This window comes from Crotalus tigris, unplaced genomic scaffold (genome assembly GCF_016545835.1).
Source record: "Crotalus tigris isolate CLP2741 ecotype Arizona unplaced genomic scaffold, ASM1654583v1 scf7180000017969.2108049, whole genome shotgun sequence".
Taxonomy (NCBI): Eukaryota; Metazoa; Chordata; class Lepidosauria; order Squamata; family Viperidae; genus Crotalus; species Crotalus tigris.
Genome location: NW_024096751.1, coordinates 427,158 through 445,119, shown reverse-complemented (window position 1 = coordinate 445,119; position 17,962 = coordinate 427,158). Strand labels below are relative to the sequence as shown.

The 17,962-nt window shown below is 42.4% G+C and overlaps 1 protein-coding gene across 8 annotated transcripts in view; it reads right to left on the bottom strand.

Annotated features, from left to right (window-relative positions):
* RBM33 (RNA binding motif protein 33) overlaps nucleotides 1–1,678 on the bottom strand; it is a 123,852-nt gene extending 122,174 nt beyond the window's left edge. For 2 of the 8 annotated variants that reach the window (XM_039345659.1, XM_039345663.1), the window contains exon 1: nucleotides 1,452–1,671. In XM_039345659.1, the coding sequence (XP_039201593.1) occupies nucleotides 1,452–1,482 (31 nt within the window). In that variant the 5' untranslated portion in view covers nucleotides 1,483–1,671. Of the gene's footprint in view, nucleotides 1–1,451 lie in introns of all 8 variants that reach the window. The other 6 variants (XM_039345666.1, XM_039345661.1, XM_039345665.1 and 3 more) reach the window with 6 other exon arrangements.
* Between the last annotated feature and the right edge of the window lie 16,284 nt (nucleotides 1,679–17,962).

The window sequence follows — 17,962 nt, the reverse complement described above, 5'->3', positions numbered from 1 at the left end:
ACACTGCACCCATCATGTGAATCAGTTACCAAGCATCTGAAAGTAAGTCACATGACCATGGGGATGCTGCTGCAGTCATAAATGTGAAAAATGATCATAAGTCACCTTTTTCAGAGCTGCTGTAACTTTGTGCAGTCACTAAATGAACTGTTGTAAATCGAGCACCACCTATAGACACAAAATGTTTGATCTGAATTTATTTTTTCACTTTTGTTACCACACAAAAGTTTGAAAATTTCATATTTACTGTAAGTAATGAAATCACACAACTAGCAAGTTATTTAAATCTTGATAACATTACAAAAACATTGAATTATTACGTTTGTCTGGGACCAAAAGTATCAAAAGAAATTTTGACTTACAAAACTACACAGAAGAGAAACATCCAAGAAAGTATATGAGAAATTCAAACTTAATATATAAGAAGCTTTTTTATTCATGACATTAACTATTTAAGACACAAGGATACACTCATGTAAGGAATATATCCAGAACCAAGCCAAGACAGATCAAACATAAAAAGTGTGGGCTGAATGTAAGTATTTTAAAAGCAAGCAATAAGCACAATATAAATTCAACTTATATACCTTTTTCAAAATATAAGAACTTAATGTAATTCAGGACTGAAATAACTCCTTCAATAAAGACAGATTGATAATTTACACTCCTTTACTAATTAAGGCCCTTTGCAGCAATAGAATACACAACTCTCAACCATTACATCTGTATGTATCTAATAAAAACATAAGAACAAACCGAACCCTACAAAAGGTCAACTTCAAATGGAAGGAAATAGGAAATAAAAAACGGGCCACAATAACATCCCCCTCCCTAAAAACCTTATTCTACCCGATGTCTTGTGCTTTTGATCTTGCTTTTATAATCCCCAAAGATCCTCCCCCCTCCCCAATCCTAGGCCCTTAAATTGCCACTGGACTGGTGATATCTTTTCCTTTCCATTGCCAATAAAGTCCTTATTAGCAGTGATGACGTTACCTATTTTGGGTAATGAAACGTCTGCAAGAAAACAAGCCAGCTCAGAGAGCACCAAGGACCCTCTCATTTCAACTCTGAGCTGCAAATGTTCTCCTTTATTGCTCTCAAGAAACAATACTTCCAAGCACCCCTTTATTCTCCCCGCTTTCTCTCTCGACGGAGCACCCCAAACCCCTGAAAATCCTACTCAGGCGCCCCTCGATCCAAACCTTCCCCACCCAACCCTTCAGACAAGCCTGACGTGCCTGTCTAGCCCAGCGAGGCTTCTCGCGAGTAAACACACACTCAGGCGGCGCAAACAGGTCCATTTCTTCTCCTGCCACCCAGGAGATCAGCCGCTTCTCCCAGCTCTCCCTGAGGCGCCCCATACCCGTCCTGGGCCTGCGGCTTTCCCCGCGGGTCAGCCGCGCATCCCCCCCCCCTTGCCCTCGGGAGGACGAGAAGGGATACCGCACCTGCTCCTGCTCCTCCCAAGGCGGCTGCCATGGCGTCGGATCTTGCCAGGTCGCGGTGCGAAAAGCCCGCAACCCTCCTGCCTCTCCCGACGCCGGGAGCCGCTCTCGCCCAGGACCAGCCGCGGAGAGTAAAACTAGAATAACATGGCGGCCGGCTGATGAAGGAAGCGCAGAGGAGGCAGACCAAGAGCGCCGCTAGAAGCGCCGCGTTGTAATCTGGGATACTGGAAGACCGCCTGTTCCGTACCCGGAGCGGAAGATGGCGGACTCGGTGGCTTTGGCCGCTCTGCTGCACTGGAAACAAGACGAGGGGAAAAGGAAGGGGGAGGGGGAAAAGGGAGGGCTCTGAGGTGACGCCACGGCTTCTAGCATAAACTAAGGAAAGCTGGCCTCTCTTTCCCTTGACTTTATGGTCAAGTGACTTTATTTTATTGATTTCTTTAAAAAAAAAAACTGGATTGCGAGGCGCATGCGCCTAAGGAAAATAGGCAAAGAAGCCGGCAAATAAATGGGGCGCATGCGTAGCTACTGGAGGGATTTTTTTTTATTTTTTTTCTGCCAATAGAGCAGAGGAAATATTTTGGAGTTATGTCTATCTGTAGCCGGCTTTCTCTAATGAGGAAGCCTGGGTAAATTATTGTCCGGCTTAAAAATGGCTCATAGTTGCTGAATAATCCCCATGAACTGGATTCACATAACATAACACACATTGAATGATAAAGAAAACTTTTATCAGCCACAAACTTTTATCAGCTTTGCATAGTAGACAAAACTATGTTCTAACTAAACACATTACCATTTAGCCCAATGTTTTTCAGCCTTGGCAACTTTAAGCTGTGTGGATTTCTTCCAGAATTTCCCAGTCAGATGCTGGCTAAGTGACTGGATGATCAACAATTATAAAACAATAATAAAAATTAAAAACACATCTTAAAAGTTTTAAATCCAACATCTCAAAGTTGCCAAGTTTTGAAAGACCGGTTTTAGCCATTTAGAAGAACCTAGCTGATGAAATGATGGGTGCGCAAGTAAAACCAATATCTTGAATTCATGATTAGAGACAAGTTAGGCAAATGATAGATATAGAAATGAATTTTTGAAGAAAGGGATGAATATCTAGGTCACGTATCACTAGTTGTAGAACCTGGTAGCCATACACCAGGGGTCTTCAAACTTGGCCCTTTTATGACTTGTGGACTGGCTGAGGAATTCTGGGAGTTGAAGTCCACAAGTCATAAAAAGGCCAAGTTTGAAGACCCCTGCCATACACATTACAAACTAAGCTGATTTTGGTGCTTTGTATAGCATGGTTTATAGCATAGTATATTATGCAATGTGGCTAATTGTGATTTATTAATTAGCTATACTTAAACCCTGACTTCATGTGATTATAAATAAATTTTCTGAGTCATCTGAACCTCAAGTTATGTTGCTATGCTTCTTTCAATTGAAATTAATTGAAGATTAAACTTGAGATCTAAGTTCATAGGCCACCAATGTTTCAGAAAAGTAATTAAGGGTGCATATTAATTAATTAACTTCATTTTTCTGATCCATGAGAAAGCAAAGGAAGGACTTCTATACAGGACAACTACGATGCACATATTCATTCTCACCTGTGGTGGAATCTACTAATTCGCAATGGGATAATCATACCCAGTGCTTTTTTTGTTAAAAAAAAAAAAAGGTGCCAGATCTCACACACGTCATGTAACTCGCCTTGTCTACCCTACAAGGTTCCATCCAAAAAAGGTGCTGGAACTCCGTTCTGGGCGTTCTATGGCAAAAAACAGCCCTGATCATACCCATGTTTTCTATTATTGCATTATTTGTGATTTTAAATAACTGCAATTGTAGTTCTAGTTTTGCCTCACTGTTATGAACTCTATTTGTAGAGTTAGTTGTTATTCTTTCTATGGCAGGGGTGTTAAACTGCCGGCCCGTGGGCCAGATGCATCATGCCGAAACCGTGCCCACCGCATTGCCGGCAATGGGAAAAAAGTTGCAATACGTTGCGACACATCATGTGACGTTGTGAGTTTGATACCCCTGTTCTATGGTAACAGGGAAAGGAAGGTCCTAGCCTCCTTAGATTGTGTTAATAGATTCAGACTATCCTATCCCTAGGTCCTATTGATTATTGTGCCATGCCATCAGATTAATTTATCAGCCAATAGTAAGTTGTAACCTTGTTTTTAATTAATTAGTTCATTTCCACAAAAGAATATAGGTATAATCTATATCATTATATCACACAGTACAGTAGAGAGAAGCCAACAGAAATCCTCATCCAACAGTAAAGCAGAATATTTTTTGAAATGTTCTTGAATAATCAATTATTGACTTCATTGCCCATTGTACTAGGTTTTAATTAAGCGATAAGGCCTTCCATGTGGATGCTTTTATCTTTCAGATAAGAATTTATCAGACATCCCCCCCCAGCAGGTTTTTATCTGAAAGATAAGGGGAAAGTACATCCGTTTGTTAGTTTGTTGTTTAAATCCTTTAATTAAAGGACCTCTGTATAAAAGTCATAGGCTCAAGAGACTCAAAGCATGTCTTGAGCTAGATGAGCATCTTTTGAGTGAAGGAGAATATAAAGAATTTTGATAAATTAAAAAACTGTTGAATCTTTTGGTGCTCTTCGAACTTAGTTGTTTTTTTGCAGATATTTCATTACCTAACTAGGCAACATTATCAGTGCTAGGGAGTGTAGGGTTTTCTCCCTGTTTACATACAGAATAGTAGCTTCCCTGTCAGAGATGTGATCCTAGTGTCTAGTGTTAATCCCTACTTAGCAGGGTGCTACTTGCTCCAGGGGATATGTTCTAGCCTTTGTGTTTCCTTCTCAACTTTTTAAATGTCTTTTTTGAAAGCTGTATATATTTTTATTTCTATGTATCTATCTATCTATTTCTGAATGCCAATCTTCCAGGAATTTCCTAGAATTTTTGATTTGAGTTAGTCTAGAACCGTGGTGGCGAACTTTTGGCACGCATGCCAGAGGTGGCACTCAGAGCCCTCTCTGTGGGCACATGCACCATGCCCCGGAGATGGCAACTGTCCCTCTTCAACCAGCCGCCCACTAACTCACCGAGGTCCCATGTGGCCGGATGCATTCCAGCATGGCTGGTTTCCCTCCCCCCTGTCCCATCCCTCCTGGCCTCGCATGCTCTCCTTTTCCCAGGCATGACCCACTGCATCGCCTCCTTAGCTGTCGTCTGGCTGGCTTCTCTGAACTGCTGGGGGCAGGCTGCGGAGCCCCAGAGTGCACCGGTTGAGGGGCTAATAGGCTGTGGCTGCTGACGGACACTGTCGGCCCCCAAACGCTCGCTGGCCTCTGTGTGCCGGGGCCAATGGTGTCAGGCAGCAGCCGCCCCAGCCCCTGCCTCACCTTGCCCTGCGACAATGGCACCCCCCCTGCCTCGCCTCACCCCGCAGGACGAGCCTCCTGCCCACTGCCCCATCTGCAAGAGACCCCCTGGATCTCCCCAATCCTGCCCGGCCCCCACAGGTGTCCCTCCCCACGAGCAACATCAAGGTGACCATGCCCACCTTGGCCACACCCATCCAGTCTACCATGACCACAGCCACGCCCACCCAGTGGGCCATGCCCACTTGGCACCCAGCAATAAATAAGTGGGTTTTGGGTTGCAGTTTGGGCACTTGGTCTCTAAAAGGTTCGCCATCACTGTCATACTGGTCTGTTGATTATTTCTGAGATGTTTGATGCATGGTAGTGTTATCATTCTCATAGTTTGTATTAGTTGTGCTGTAGTGGGTTGAGTGGTCAGGTATTTTTTTATCAAGTTGAATGGCTTCCATTTTGTGGAATATGTGTGTACATTTATGTATAACATATACATATACATAACCCTATATAAGGCAATCTGCTTCTTTTTTCTGCTCTTCTGGATTGCTGCGGTGTATTTGTGCTCATGTCAATAATGTCCCAAAGGTGCTTTTTCAAAAAGGAACTAGAATTTGTTTTTCCTTGAGGATGTTTCCCTTTTCATCAGAACTGAAGAAGCTTGTCGGATGAGAAGTAAAACGTCTTCAAGGAAAAATAAACCCCAGTTGCCTTTGAAAAAGCACCTTTGGGAGAACCATGACCTGGATGACTGAGAATCCCGATAGACATTCATCCAAATAATGTTCTTCTTGTGGGAAGTTGATACTTTGATAATGGAACACTTCGTTAGTGTGGATTGTTTTTCCACGGACTTGCATTTCTAATTTGCCATAATTATCCAGGAAGGATATTCTTTTCTTGTTTTCTTCTTCCCTTGTGAATTTTATTTTTTCCCCAGAAGATAGAGTCTCTGCTATGAGTCCTGAGAATGGTGAGCCCACAGGTATTCCTCTCATTTGTTGGTACATTTGTCTATCAAATCAAAAATTGTTAATGAGGCAAAGGCTGATGAGAGCCATAATTCTAGGTCAGACATGTCAAACATAAGGCCTGGGGGCCGGATGCAGTCCGCGAAGTGGTTTCATGTGGTCCACGAAGCCATCCTGGAAACAGTGAGGGAATGGCCCCCACTGCCTTGGCCCTGGCCCAGGCCGGCCGGGAGCCAATGTACAATTTTGTGGTGGCCATCTATGCTGAAATGCATTCAGTCTTAGCTCCACAAGGCCGTCTGGAAACAGCGAGGAACCAGCCCCTGCTGTGTCGGTCCCGCCCCCTGGGTGCATGCTGGGGAGGTGTCACCCTTTGTGAGGAATGAAGAAATGCACCATTGCCTGGAAGTGGCCAGCAAATGGCCCTCGCCTACTTCACATATCCGGTTTGATGGGCTCCGGGAGAGGGGTTTGGGCAGGCAGTAGGGCGCTCTCCTCACAGCACCGAGAGGCTGAGCCAGGTGGCGCAAACCCAAAAGAAGCACAACGACGCCCAGCCCCCAACCTGCCCGGTTTCAGCAGGCAGCAGGGCGCTCTCCTCACAGCGCCAAGAGCTGAGCTGGGTGGCGCGAAACTGATGAGAAGTGCAATGCTGCCTAGCCCCCAGCCTGCCCAGTTTCAGCAGGCAGCAAGGTGCAAAGCTGGTATGCTTCACACCGCCCGGCTCAACCTCTCGGCGCTGTGAGGAGAGCGCCCTGCTCCCTGCCGAAACCGGGCAGACCGAGGGCTGGGTGGCATCGCGCTTCTTTTTGGATTCGCACTGCCTGGTTCAGCCTCTTGGTGCTGTGAGGAGAATGCCCGCTGCCTGCCAAGACCGGGCAGGCTGGGGGCTGGGTGGTATCACGCTTCTTTTCAAATTTGAGCCACCTGGCTCAGCTTCTCGGGGCTGTGAGGAGAGTGCCCCACTGCCTGCCGAGACCGGGCAAGCTGGGGGCGGAGCGGCATTGTGCAGGTAACATTGACTCTCATGCTGCTCATGGCATTTTCTCCCCCAGCGCCCACCAAACCAGATATGTGAAGTAGGTGAGGGCCATATGCTGGCCACTTCCAGGCGATGGTGCATTTCTTCATTCCTCATGAAGGGTGACACCTCCCCAGCTGCGTTTCTTGCCTGATTTTCTCCCTCCATCATCTCAAATATTTTCCCACCACTCTATACTTAGGAAGGAAGAAAGGAAAGAAGGAGAGGGAGAGTCTGAGGGAAGTCCTGCCTTAGTCCTTCCCTGCTGCCCTTTCACCATCCCCTTGACCCCTCCTCCTGGCCTATCCTGGGGGTCTCCTATCCTATTCATAAGGAAGCTTTGGATACAAAGTCGGGTCTCCTCCCATGTTGAGGGAATGGGCCTCCCTCTGACTTTGCCCTCGTATCCATAATGAACAACCTGGCTAAGGAAAGCAAGCACAACAGCAGCAGCTTTGAGGAGGAGGTAAGTGCAGCTGGGCACCCCCTTGGGGAAGTGGGGCTGGGCTTGGTGCCGTGGGTGCTCGAGGGCCAGGCCTGGCATTTGACCTCTGCTGCCCAGGGCTCCAGGCAGCCCATACCTCCCCCGCATGGCCTGAGAGGAATGGTTAGGCTCCTCCAGTGGACCATGCCTTGGCACTTGCTCTGGTCCCACCCCCTTCTGCCAGAGACCTTCAGATCTGTCCCACTCCTGCCCAGCCCCCCACAGGCACCCTTGACGCAAACGATGTAGAGCTGACCATGCCCACCCACTAGGCCACACCCACCATGTAGACTGCACCCACCCTGGCCATACCCACCTGGCTCCCGAAGGCAACCGCAATGCTGATGCGGCCCTCAATGAAATTGAGTTTGACACCCCTGTTCTAGGTTTCGATTTTAGTGTATTTGGGAAGATCAAGTGTGTTGGATTCTTTTGCTAATTCTGGTTATATAGATGTGAAGAATGCTATGATATTGGAAGAAATCATAATCATCTTCTGTTTTTAGGTCTTTGATTTTTCTGGAGGCACTGTAGTGGACAACTTTCTAGACTATTATATTCACTCCCCTCTATAAGATGTCCAAGCTTTTTTGTAAGTTCGTTGGTTAATGCTGTAAGTTGGAGTCCCTGGTAATAATATAATTTGATGAAGAGGTCTGTTGGGCTTATATATTTTTATGTATAAAAGCATGGGAGGAGGGTCCACTGCTTTTCATCTGCCACTGTTCTTCTTGTGTGATTTGACTTTTCTTAGTTAAGTTGTTAAGGCTTCTCTTGATTTGTTTACCCAGTTTCTGTATTGGATTGATGATTACTAGGATGTAGGTTTTTTTTATCCTCCAGCAATTCTTTGGCATTTGTGTGTATTTCATTTTGACCTAATAATCACAGTTCAGCCTTTGCCTTCAAGGAAGATGGTGATGGTTTGGTCTGTCTAGGTTTTGAGATCTGCTCTGACCTGATTTGAGTTACTGTAGTTCTGGTTCTGTGTTCTTCTGGTCTGTGATAAGATTGTCTGCCTTATGTTTTCTTGATCTCTGTAGCAAGTCCTGAGGTTTTTAAATCCTGCTTTCAATGCTGCAAGAATTGTCACTGATTAGCATGATCTACATTACAGTTGAGACTTTTCTGAAGGATATTGTGTTTTGTGGTAGACACTGAGCAGCTGAGCATTTTGACTACACACTCAGGTTCAGGTGCCTCTTTGCGTCTGGGGCTTAGTTTAAGCAGTTTGGTTTGAATTTTGTTTTCCCTTTTCAGCTTGTCCTAAAGATTTAGTCTCGATGGTGGTTGTCAACATTTTTGTCTGTTTTGGTGTTGTGGTTTGTTCTAGTTGTTCCTTGAGGTTATCTATGGTGTGCTGGAATTTATTTTGTCTGTGATAAGCATACATGATCATTAATCATATCATGTTTTGGTCACTTGTTGAACTATTTTCCATTCAGCTGCACAGTTTATTGAGGATTTGCAGGGCATATTGTCATAAGCATTTGCGCAAAAAGAATTGTTGTTCCTTGGTGGAGATTTGTTTGTATGCAAAACTATCCCATTTGCGTACTTTCTGAGGTCATTATGTGATTCCAATAGAAGAGAATTAAGACTGGCACAAACTCATTGCAACAAGCCAGAGAATAAGAAAAAAGAAACAGGCTACATATATACAACATCTTCCAACAAAATGGAACCTTTGCAATTTAACCAAAAAGTATCTGATCACTGAACTCATTACAACACAACCAACATAAGCTATGAAAAGGATAACACTACCTTATTCAAAAACATCTCAGAAAAAGAGTATACAGCATCACTGTAGCAGACAAATTGTCTAAAGCCTTCTAAAACATCTTAAGTAAGCCAAAAGACCCAGTAGCCCAAGAATTAAAAGCAAGAGTCATCTACAACATAGAGTGTAAAGACTACAATAGCCACTATATAGGACAGACAAAAACTTTGCAGATCATATATAAGAAGCTCAGCTAGCTGTCAGAAGACACAATGAAACCCCCAATATTAATTTTTTTTCTCTAGTTGGGCCGTGAAACATCTACAAGCGAACAACCAAGTTCAGAGAGCACCAAGGGATAAACAGGCATGGACCACCAATGACCCAGAGCTACATATATTCTTTCCTATTGAAACTCTTACAATTTGGTGAAGGCCTTACTAGACCAACACAGTGACCCATACACACCCTGTCCAAGCCAGTATGGTATTCAAGAAGCTCATGTAGAAACATTTAATCAGAATAGTCTGATAGCATCTTTTTAGACTAACACATTTTATTAAAAGACAGCTCACTTTATCAATTCATGGAATGGCTAAGCCAATGTATTATTTAAATTGCAACAGGATGAGTGGAGGGTGGAAGAGAGAGAAGGAGATGACACAGTTAATATACAAGTACAGAAAATAGAATAACAGAGTTGGACCTTGGAGGTCTTCTAGTCCAACCTCCTGCACAAGAAGGAGACCTTATACCACTCCAGATAAATGGCTGTCCACTCTCTTAAAAGCTTCCAATGACAGAGCATCCATGACTTATTACACTTATTCATTTTTTCACTGTCAGGAAATTTCTCCTTGATTTTCTCTTTCTTAAGCTTCCATCTGTTACTTGCCTTGCCTTTGGGTGCTTTGGAGAATAGCTTAATTCCCTCTTCTTTGGGGCAGCCCCTGAGATATTGGAAGACTGCTATCATGTCCCCCCTCATCCTTCTCTATGTTAAACTAGACATACCCAATTCCAGCAACCGTTCCTTATATGTTTTAGCCTCCAGTCCCCTGATCATCTTTGTTGCTCTTCTCTGTACTCTGTCTATGGTCTCAACAACTTTTTTTGTATTGTGGTGACCAAAATTGGATGCAGTACTCCAAGTTTGGTCTTATTAAAGCAGTATATAGCAATACTACCATTTCCTGTGAACAAATCAGAACAAATCACATCGGAACAAATGTAATTACCTTGACTAAGGACCATAATCGAGCCTGGAATTTCAGTTGTAAGTTGTGATGTCATTGCAGTGTTCGTTTCAGTGTCCTGAAAATAAGCCCTAGCTTGATTTTTACACCTGCACTCAATATAAGCCCTATCCTAAAAATAAGCCCTAGTTTTGGGGTGAGGCGCATGTATAAAAATCAAGGTAGGGCGGGGGTGGGGGGAGCTGCCCCATGCACCCTGTACCCGATTAGCCTAGGACTGCTGCAGCCAGGCCTCCCACACCCTGACACCTGTCATGCCACTGTCTGAGTTCTGTAGCTGCTTATGGCTGCACACCACATAGCACATTGTGCCAGTTCTGCCAGTCACGGCTGGAGGCTGCAAGACTCATTGTGCCAGTTGCGCTGCTGATGCTGGTCTTAGCTAGAGGCCTCGAGGCTCGTCATGCCAATTGCACCGCTGCTAACAGTCACATCTGGAAGTCACGTGGCTCATTGCGCCAATGAAGAGCAGGCACGATTGGTGTGACAAGTCTCATGACTTTCTATTGCAAGCAGTGGCAGCAGCACAGTTGATACGATGAGCCTCACGACCTCCTGACACAATCGGAAGCACCAACACAGTCAGAGCGACAAGCCACGTGGCGTCCTGCCACAAGCAACAACAGCCTCGCAGCCTCCAGCTGCAAGCGGTGGCACCAGTGTGAACCGTGCAACAAGGCTCATGGCCTCCTGCCGTGGGCAACATCAGTACATTTGGCACGACGAGTCATGCAGTGTCCTGCCACAAGTGACTGCAGCAGTGTGATCGGTGTGACAGCCTCACGGCCTCTTGCCATGACCAGCAGCAGCGGCGCAATGTGCCATGTGGCATGAGGCCACAAATGGCCACAGAAGAACTCAAGCAGTGGCGCAACAGGTGTGGGAGTGTGGGAGGCCTGGCTGCAGTGGTCCTAAGGTAAGTGGGTAAGACATTTTTTTTGGAGGCAAAAAAAATATAAGACCGCATCTTATTTTTGGGGAAACACAGGAGTTGTAAAGAAGGTCATCATGTGAGGGTGCCTGATTTTATGATCTTTTTTGAACAATCATTAAATGAACACTGCAATCGCTAAGTAAGCCTATTATTCATTATTAGGCATTTTTGGCTGGAAACCAGAGCCATGGTGGCGCACTGGTTAGAATGCAGTATTGCAGGCTGACTCTGCTCACTGCCAGGAGTTCAGTCCTGACCAGCTCAAGGTTGACTCAGCCTTCCATCCTTCCAAGGTCGGTCAAATGAGGACCCAGATTGTTGGGGACAATATGCTGACTCTGTAAATCGCTTAGAGAGGGCTGTAAAGAGGTATATAAATCTAAGTGCTATTGCTATTGCTAAATAACAGTTTCTGGCAGACAACATTGTAAATTGTAGTCACATGACTTATGAGCCACTGCAAATGGTCATAAAATGCAAGCCAGTCGCTGAGCACCCAAAATGCAGTCATGTGACCAGGGGGATGGACATTGGAACTTCAAATCCACATCATAAGTCCTTTTTTCAGGTTTTGTTGTAACTCGAACAATCACTAAGTGACAAGTCATATGTGTAGCAGACTACCTGTATACAACTTGACTGTGAATGATAGATTTAACCGGGTAATCTGGATAGAAGCTGGAAGTGTGCAGATAGGTGGAACAATCCATAGATTTCCTATGTAATGTGATATTTACTGTAACAATATAGTTTCACTATAACATCAAGGAAATGGACTTTTTCTGTAGGCAAGAGAGGGTAATTTTATTTTTGCCATAATCTACAAAGGAGTGGCATAGCCACAGACATACTTTGTACACAACATTCCAACTATCTCATGGTTGATCTTGAACAATATTTTCTCAACTTTTGCTCCCTGAAATTCTTCCTTTATTTGATATTTGTTGATGACATTTTCATCTTCTGGACTTATGGATCTGAATCTCTCACCAAATTCCACCATGACCTCAACAGTTTACTCCCCCAGTGTTCATCTCAGCCTTGATCTATCTACCTCCTTCAACTATAGAAATCTTTATTTCTTCAAATTGTCCTGAGATTAAATCTCTTTTCCTGTTTTCTTGCTCAAGCCAAGAGGATAAATTTAAATGCTATTGTCCTGGTTCCAATAGATGAGACCAGAAAAATCAGAACTTCAAGGCAAGAGGTTTCCTTAAAGAACATATTTAATGGCGACATAGTATCTGCACCATCAAAAGTGAAACCTCCCAAAGGTTACAATGTTATAAAGTTGAACTTCCCACCCCAGTAACATGTCATAAATCACATTTGCCAATAATCTACTTTGGCGGGCTTTCTAACGGAAGCTTCAGCCTGCCAAAACTCAAGTAGCAGTGACCTTGGTTCCCACAGAACAATTCATTGTTTTGTCTAAACTTAAAAGTGCACCTCCCGCCCTCCCAATTCTATGGCAACTGAAAACAAAGTAGAAATGGCTTCAGCCAAATTTGTTTGCAGCGTTGACAGCCATTTAGATAATCACCCACTGAGCTTTGTGGCTGAGAAGTAAATGAGAAGCAGGTTTGAGATTCAGTAGTGTTTCTTCAGAAAAATCACCTTTTTTGAGATGAGATTTGTTTCATTTACCACACATAGAATGATATTTAATATGAAAGTAGAAATAGGTAATCCTCCCCAACCAAAGCTTTTACACATTTTCATATGCACTTTCCATGCCTTTGGGGCAAAAATGTTGTGATTAAGCCCAGTGTGAACTTGAATGTTGCTAGCATCATAATCGGGATTTCAAGCGTAATGAAAAAAAAAAATAGATCTAACGAAAGAAATGGAGATTGTATGTTTATCTGCCCCTTTTGTATGGGACCAGGGTCAAATTCAACTCCTGTTTCTAACCCTATCCAATCCAGATTGATTCTCCTTGCCCCCAAAAAAACCCCTCTCTGAAATCCCATTTAAATTAAATAATAAAAGCCCCCTCACCAACTCACATTAAAGCCCAAGGCCAGCCTTTTTGAGGGAATAGCAACACAGAGCAAGCTATTAGTAATGATTTCAACGTTCCATCTTTTGGACCATAAAGTTATTCAGTTCTCTTGCATTCCTTAAAGGACTTTGTATAATAATAGAAATAGCCCCAGGTACACAGACAAAGACCAGCCTAGCTTCCCCAAACTGGCCAGTAAATCACGTCCTTAGGACTCCCCACCTTGTAACTCTTGACTTCTGTAAAAATCTTGGCTTTTCCATTAACCAGAATCCTTTTTTTTTTTTGTAAAGCAGGCACCCTATGATGGTCGCAATAAATATGTTTTTTCTTCTCAGTATTGTGTTTTTTCTTCTGAATTTTCCATGACACGTACGCTTTCATCTTAGGATCAGATAGTGCCTTCAGGTATCTTGGAGCAAAAAGATATGTAAGCTGTATGCAATAGGCGATATTTAATTTATGACTATAATTGAGCCTGGCAATTATAGTCATAAGTTACAATGGTCATAAAGTGATTCATCATACATATGACTGAGCTGACTTTACAATCTTTTTTTATGAAGGTTGTTAAGCAAACATGGCAGTCATTAAGTGAACGTAGCAGTTATTAAGTAAACACATTGTTTGCTATGGGCTGGTCTTTCCTGGAAACCCGGAAGTAAACACCAGTTTCCAGCAAAACTGTCATAAATCATATTCAAGTGACACTGGAGTGCTGCAAAATATCATACAGGCAGTCCTCAACTTACAACCACTTCATTTAGTGACCTTTCAAAGTTGCAATAGTATTGAAAAGAGTGACATATTTGTAAAATTTAAAAATTTTCAATAAAAAAAAGAAAAAGAAAAGAGTGACATATCATTTTTCACACAACCGTTGTAGCATTCCCGTGGTCACGTGATCAGAATTTGGGCACTTGGCAACTAGCATGTATTTATGATAATAAGTTACCATTTGTAACCTTCCCAACTGGCTTCTGATAAGCAAAGTCAATGGGGGAAACTTAAATGCGAGCTGTTTGATAGATGCCCAAAACACAGTCATGTGACCACGGGGGAGAGAGGCAATGTTAGACCTACAAAACCAGGTCCTAAGTAGCTTTTGGGGAATCCATCAGAACTTTGAATGATCACTAAACGACTGGTCATAAGTCAAGGACTACCTATATTGATAATACTCCTGACATAGAATTTGCAGCCCAAGACATTTGCCCATTTTCCCTATTTGTAGGGCTAACTCTACTGCTTTTCTAGAAACAATATATATTTTATAGATGCATTTTGCAATTTTAATATTAAGAAAAAAATCTTTGCAGAATGTGATTTCCATGGTCCTTTGAAGCTGACATGATAAGAAATGCAATGCTTATCTTTTATCAGGTATCCATGGACAGAAGAACAGAGAACAGCAGCAGAATTTAGATAAGATAAAATAAACTTTATTGTCATTTTTATACTGTGGGCACAATGGCACATATCAAAAATGAAATTCAGTTGCCCGCTCTCAAAGTGACACACATACATGACACACACCTAAACATACTATGAACAACTTATGTGTAGACCCACATCCCTACATATACGTAGCAAATAAATATTAAATACTGTCCATCTTGAATATATAACGGAAGGAGGAAGCTTGAGAGTTCGCAAGGTTAATGCTGTATGGAATGAAACTATGGCTGAATCAGGATCACTTCAGGCAGTAAAAATCTTGCCATTCCTGTCTGAATTTAGCCTTGAGACAGCAAATCAATATAGACCTGAAGTGATTTTTTTTGTAAAGTCAGTGATGCAAAGTACGGGTAATTTTAAATGTCCAAATATTTGGGAATTCTTTGGTTCTGAAATTACCATCATTATAATATGCTTATATGTAAAAATTAAAACAAAAAATTAAAAATGTTATTAACCCTAAAGGACTAGGTACAAAACCAATAAAAACAGTTTGATGGTCCAGTGGTTAAAGCACCAGAGAAGAAAGTAAAGACCATGAGTTCAAGTTCTGCCTTAATCATGAAAGACAACTGGGTGACCATGGGTCAATCATTCTCTCTCAACAAAACTCACCTTGAGAGGGTTGTTTTTGTGGGGACAGTAGGAAAAGGAAGGTATATTGGATATGTTTGCTACCTTGAGTTATTTGTAAAAATAATAAAGGTGCAATAAATACAAATAAATAAAACAATTTAAAAATAAAACAAATTCACTCAAAATAAAATAATAAAACAGTATTAGCTCATAAAGAGGTGGCAGCTTTCTAACTTTTCAGGAACTAGTAGTATAAAGAGATAAAATTTGTATATGGTTACAGTGATTACCCCAAAACATTTTTGGGATTTTTATATTAAAAAAATGTTTGCTACTCTCCCGTACAAGTGATCAACAGCAAGCTCTATCTAGCTATTGAAATAATGGCTATAAAGCTACAGATTAATTCAGGCGCTGTAAAGGAAAACAGTTCATGAACGTACAGCTGTGGTGGTAATTGTCATCTCCTAGCAATGCTAATAATGGCATAACAACAAACTTTGTACATCTGTGTCTCATCAAGGGATTTGCCTGCAATAGTGTCTGTGGGTGGGATTGGTTATAAACAAGAACAGTATATGGTAGAGAATTTCCTAGATTCCAAATATCCTTGCAAACAGCCTGAATTTACTGATCTAGGAAAATAGATAAATAAATAGATAAACAAAGGCAGAGTTCATGTTGTATAAATGAAGCCCCACACCTCTTTTTAAGTGCAGCAAGTAAATTCACTGACTAAAACTTTCAAGCTTAACATGAAAGAGCTAAGTGCTAATATTACTACTACTAATAATAATAATAAAGATGGAAGGGACCTTGGAAGTCATCTAGTCCAACTCCTTGCTCAGGCAGGAGACCCTGCACCATTTTAGACAAATGGCTGTCCAGTCTCTTCTTAAAAACTTCCAGTGTTGGAGCATTCACCACTTCTGGAGGCAGGTTGTTCCACTGGTTAATTGTTCTAACTGTCAGGAAGTTTCTCCTTAGTTCTAGGTTGCTTCTCTCCTTGATTAGTTTCCACCCGTTGCTTCTTGTCCTGCCTTCAGGCGCTTTGGAAAATAGCTTGACTCCCTCTTCTTTATGGCAGCCCCTGAGATATTGGAACACTATTGTCATGTCCCCCCTCGTCCTTCTCTTAATTAAACTAGACATACCCAATTCCAGCAATATATTGACTCTGTTTTGGAATCCACCAAGTTGGAACATGTATCAATATCTCAGTGTCTGGCTTCTGTTTCATTAACAAAATTAATAAATCCCACTCAAATAGATTCATATGCAGTGCACAGTTTGTTGGATGTGATTTGTGCAACACAAGAGGCAAGTTCACAGATGACAGATAAATGAGCCACAAGCAATTGTAGAGGTGTCTGGCTTTGCCACATGACCTGGAAAAGACATGGGACCAAACTGTATTTAATGAAAGCAGCCTGAAGGATAGTTAAATATCTCAGAAAGCTGTTACGGGAAGTCCTTGACTTACAACTATTTGGTTAGTGACTGTTTCAAGTTATGACAGAACCCAGTTTTGAAATTCTGATAACCACCCCTACCCCCACCCCCCCACAGTCACACAATCATGTTTTGGGCACTTGGCAGTCAGGCCACATTTACAGCCATTTGCAATATCCTGTGGTCACATGACATTTGGCTTTTTTTTTTTTTGCTAGAAACTGGCATTTACTTTCAGTTTCCAGCAAAAAGTCCATTGGCTAAAATGGACTTGTTTAATGGCTGCTGCATTTACTAAATGACCACTGCAAATAACATTGTAAAATCAGCCACAGCCACGTGGTGACCACTTACAGCTGTTGTTCCCAAAACTGGGTCTTAGCTTAGCGTCTGAGCCAATTAATTATACCGAACCCAAGATATGGAAAAACAGACTTTTATTTTGGTACCAAGATGAAAGAATGCTACCAAGGCATCATTTACAGTTTTTTTACAGCAGTTTTTATAATCAAAGGTGATTTTCATACACCCCTCTGCCCACCCAACAGATCCCTTTTCCCTCCCCTGATAATACATGCATAGCATATATATTGATTAGTTACTTGGATTGCAGCCCGCTAAAGCTTTCTAGCTTGCTATGCAAAATAGCTAAATGTCACGCCATCTTTGCCCACCTTAGGTCACGGGATTATTGCAAAGCTTCTAGTTTCTTGTGCCAGCTACGTGGTTTTTAACATTTCTTGTAAATGAAGCTCAGCATCCTGGCTAAGTGGTTAAACCTGTGAAACTGTCTTGCTTCATTATCCTTGCAGCCCCCCACAGCCCCCCTAATAGGTCAATTGTTAGCAAGCTTAGCCCTCAGTGAGCAGAAAGGAAAAAAGCTGTTAAAGAAAAAGTTGTTTAAGAGTTTAAGAGTAAATGTTTTTTCTCAGAATGCATCTTTCTCATTCCCATGTTCATCACAACCACACCTGGGTCCTATCTCCACATATGACCCTTGATCTGATCCCCACATACATTCTTTCATCTGACCCTTCACAGCCACAATTGATGATTTACGACTGTAATTCTAGGCCGAATTAGGGTGGTAAGTCAAGTATAGGTTGTCATCAACCTATAACTACAACTGCGCTCAAAATTTCTATTACTAAGGAAGGTGTTGTTAAGTGAATTTTGGCTCATTTTATGACCTTCCTTGCCAAGCTGCTAAGTGAATCACTGCAGTTGTTAAGTTAGTAACACAATTGCTAAGTGAATCTGG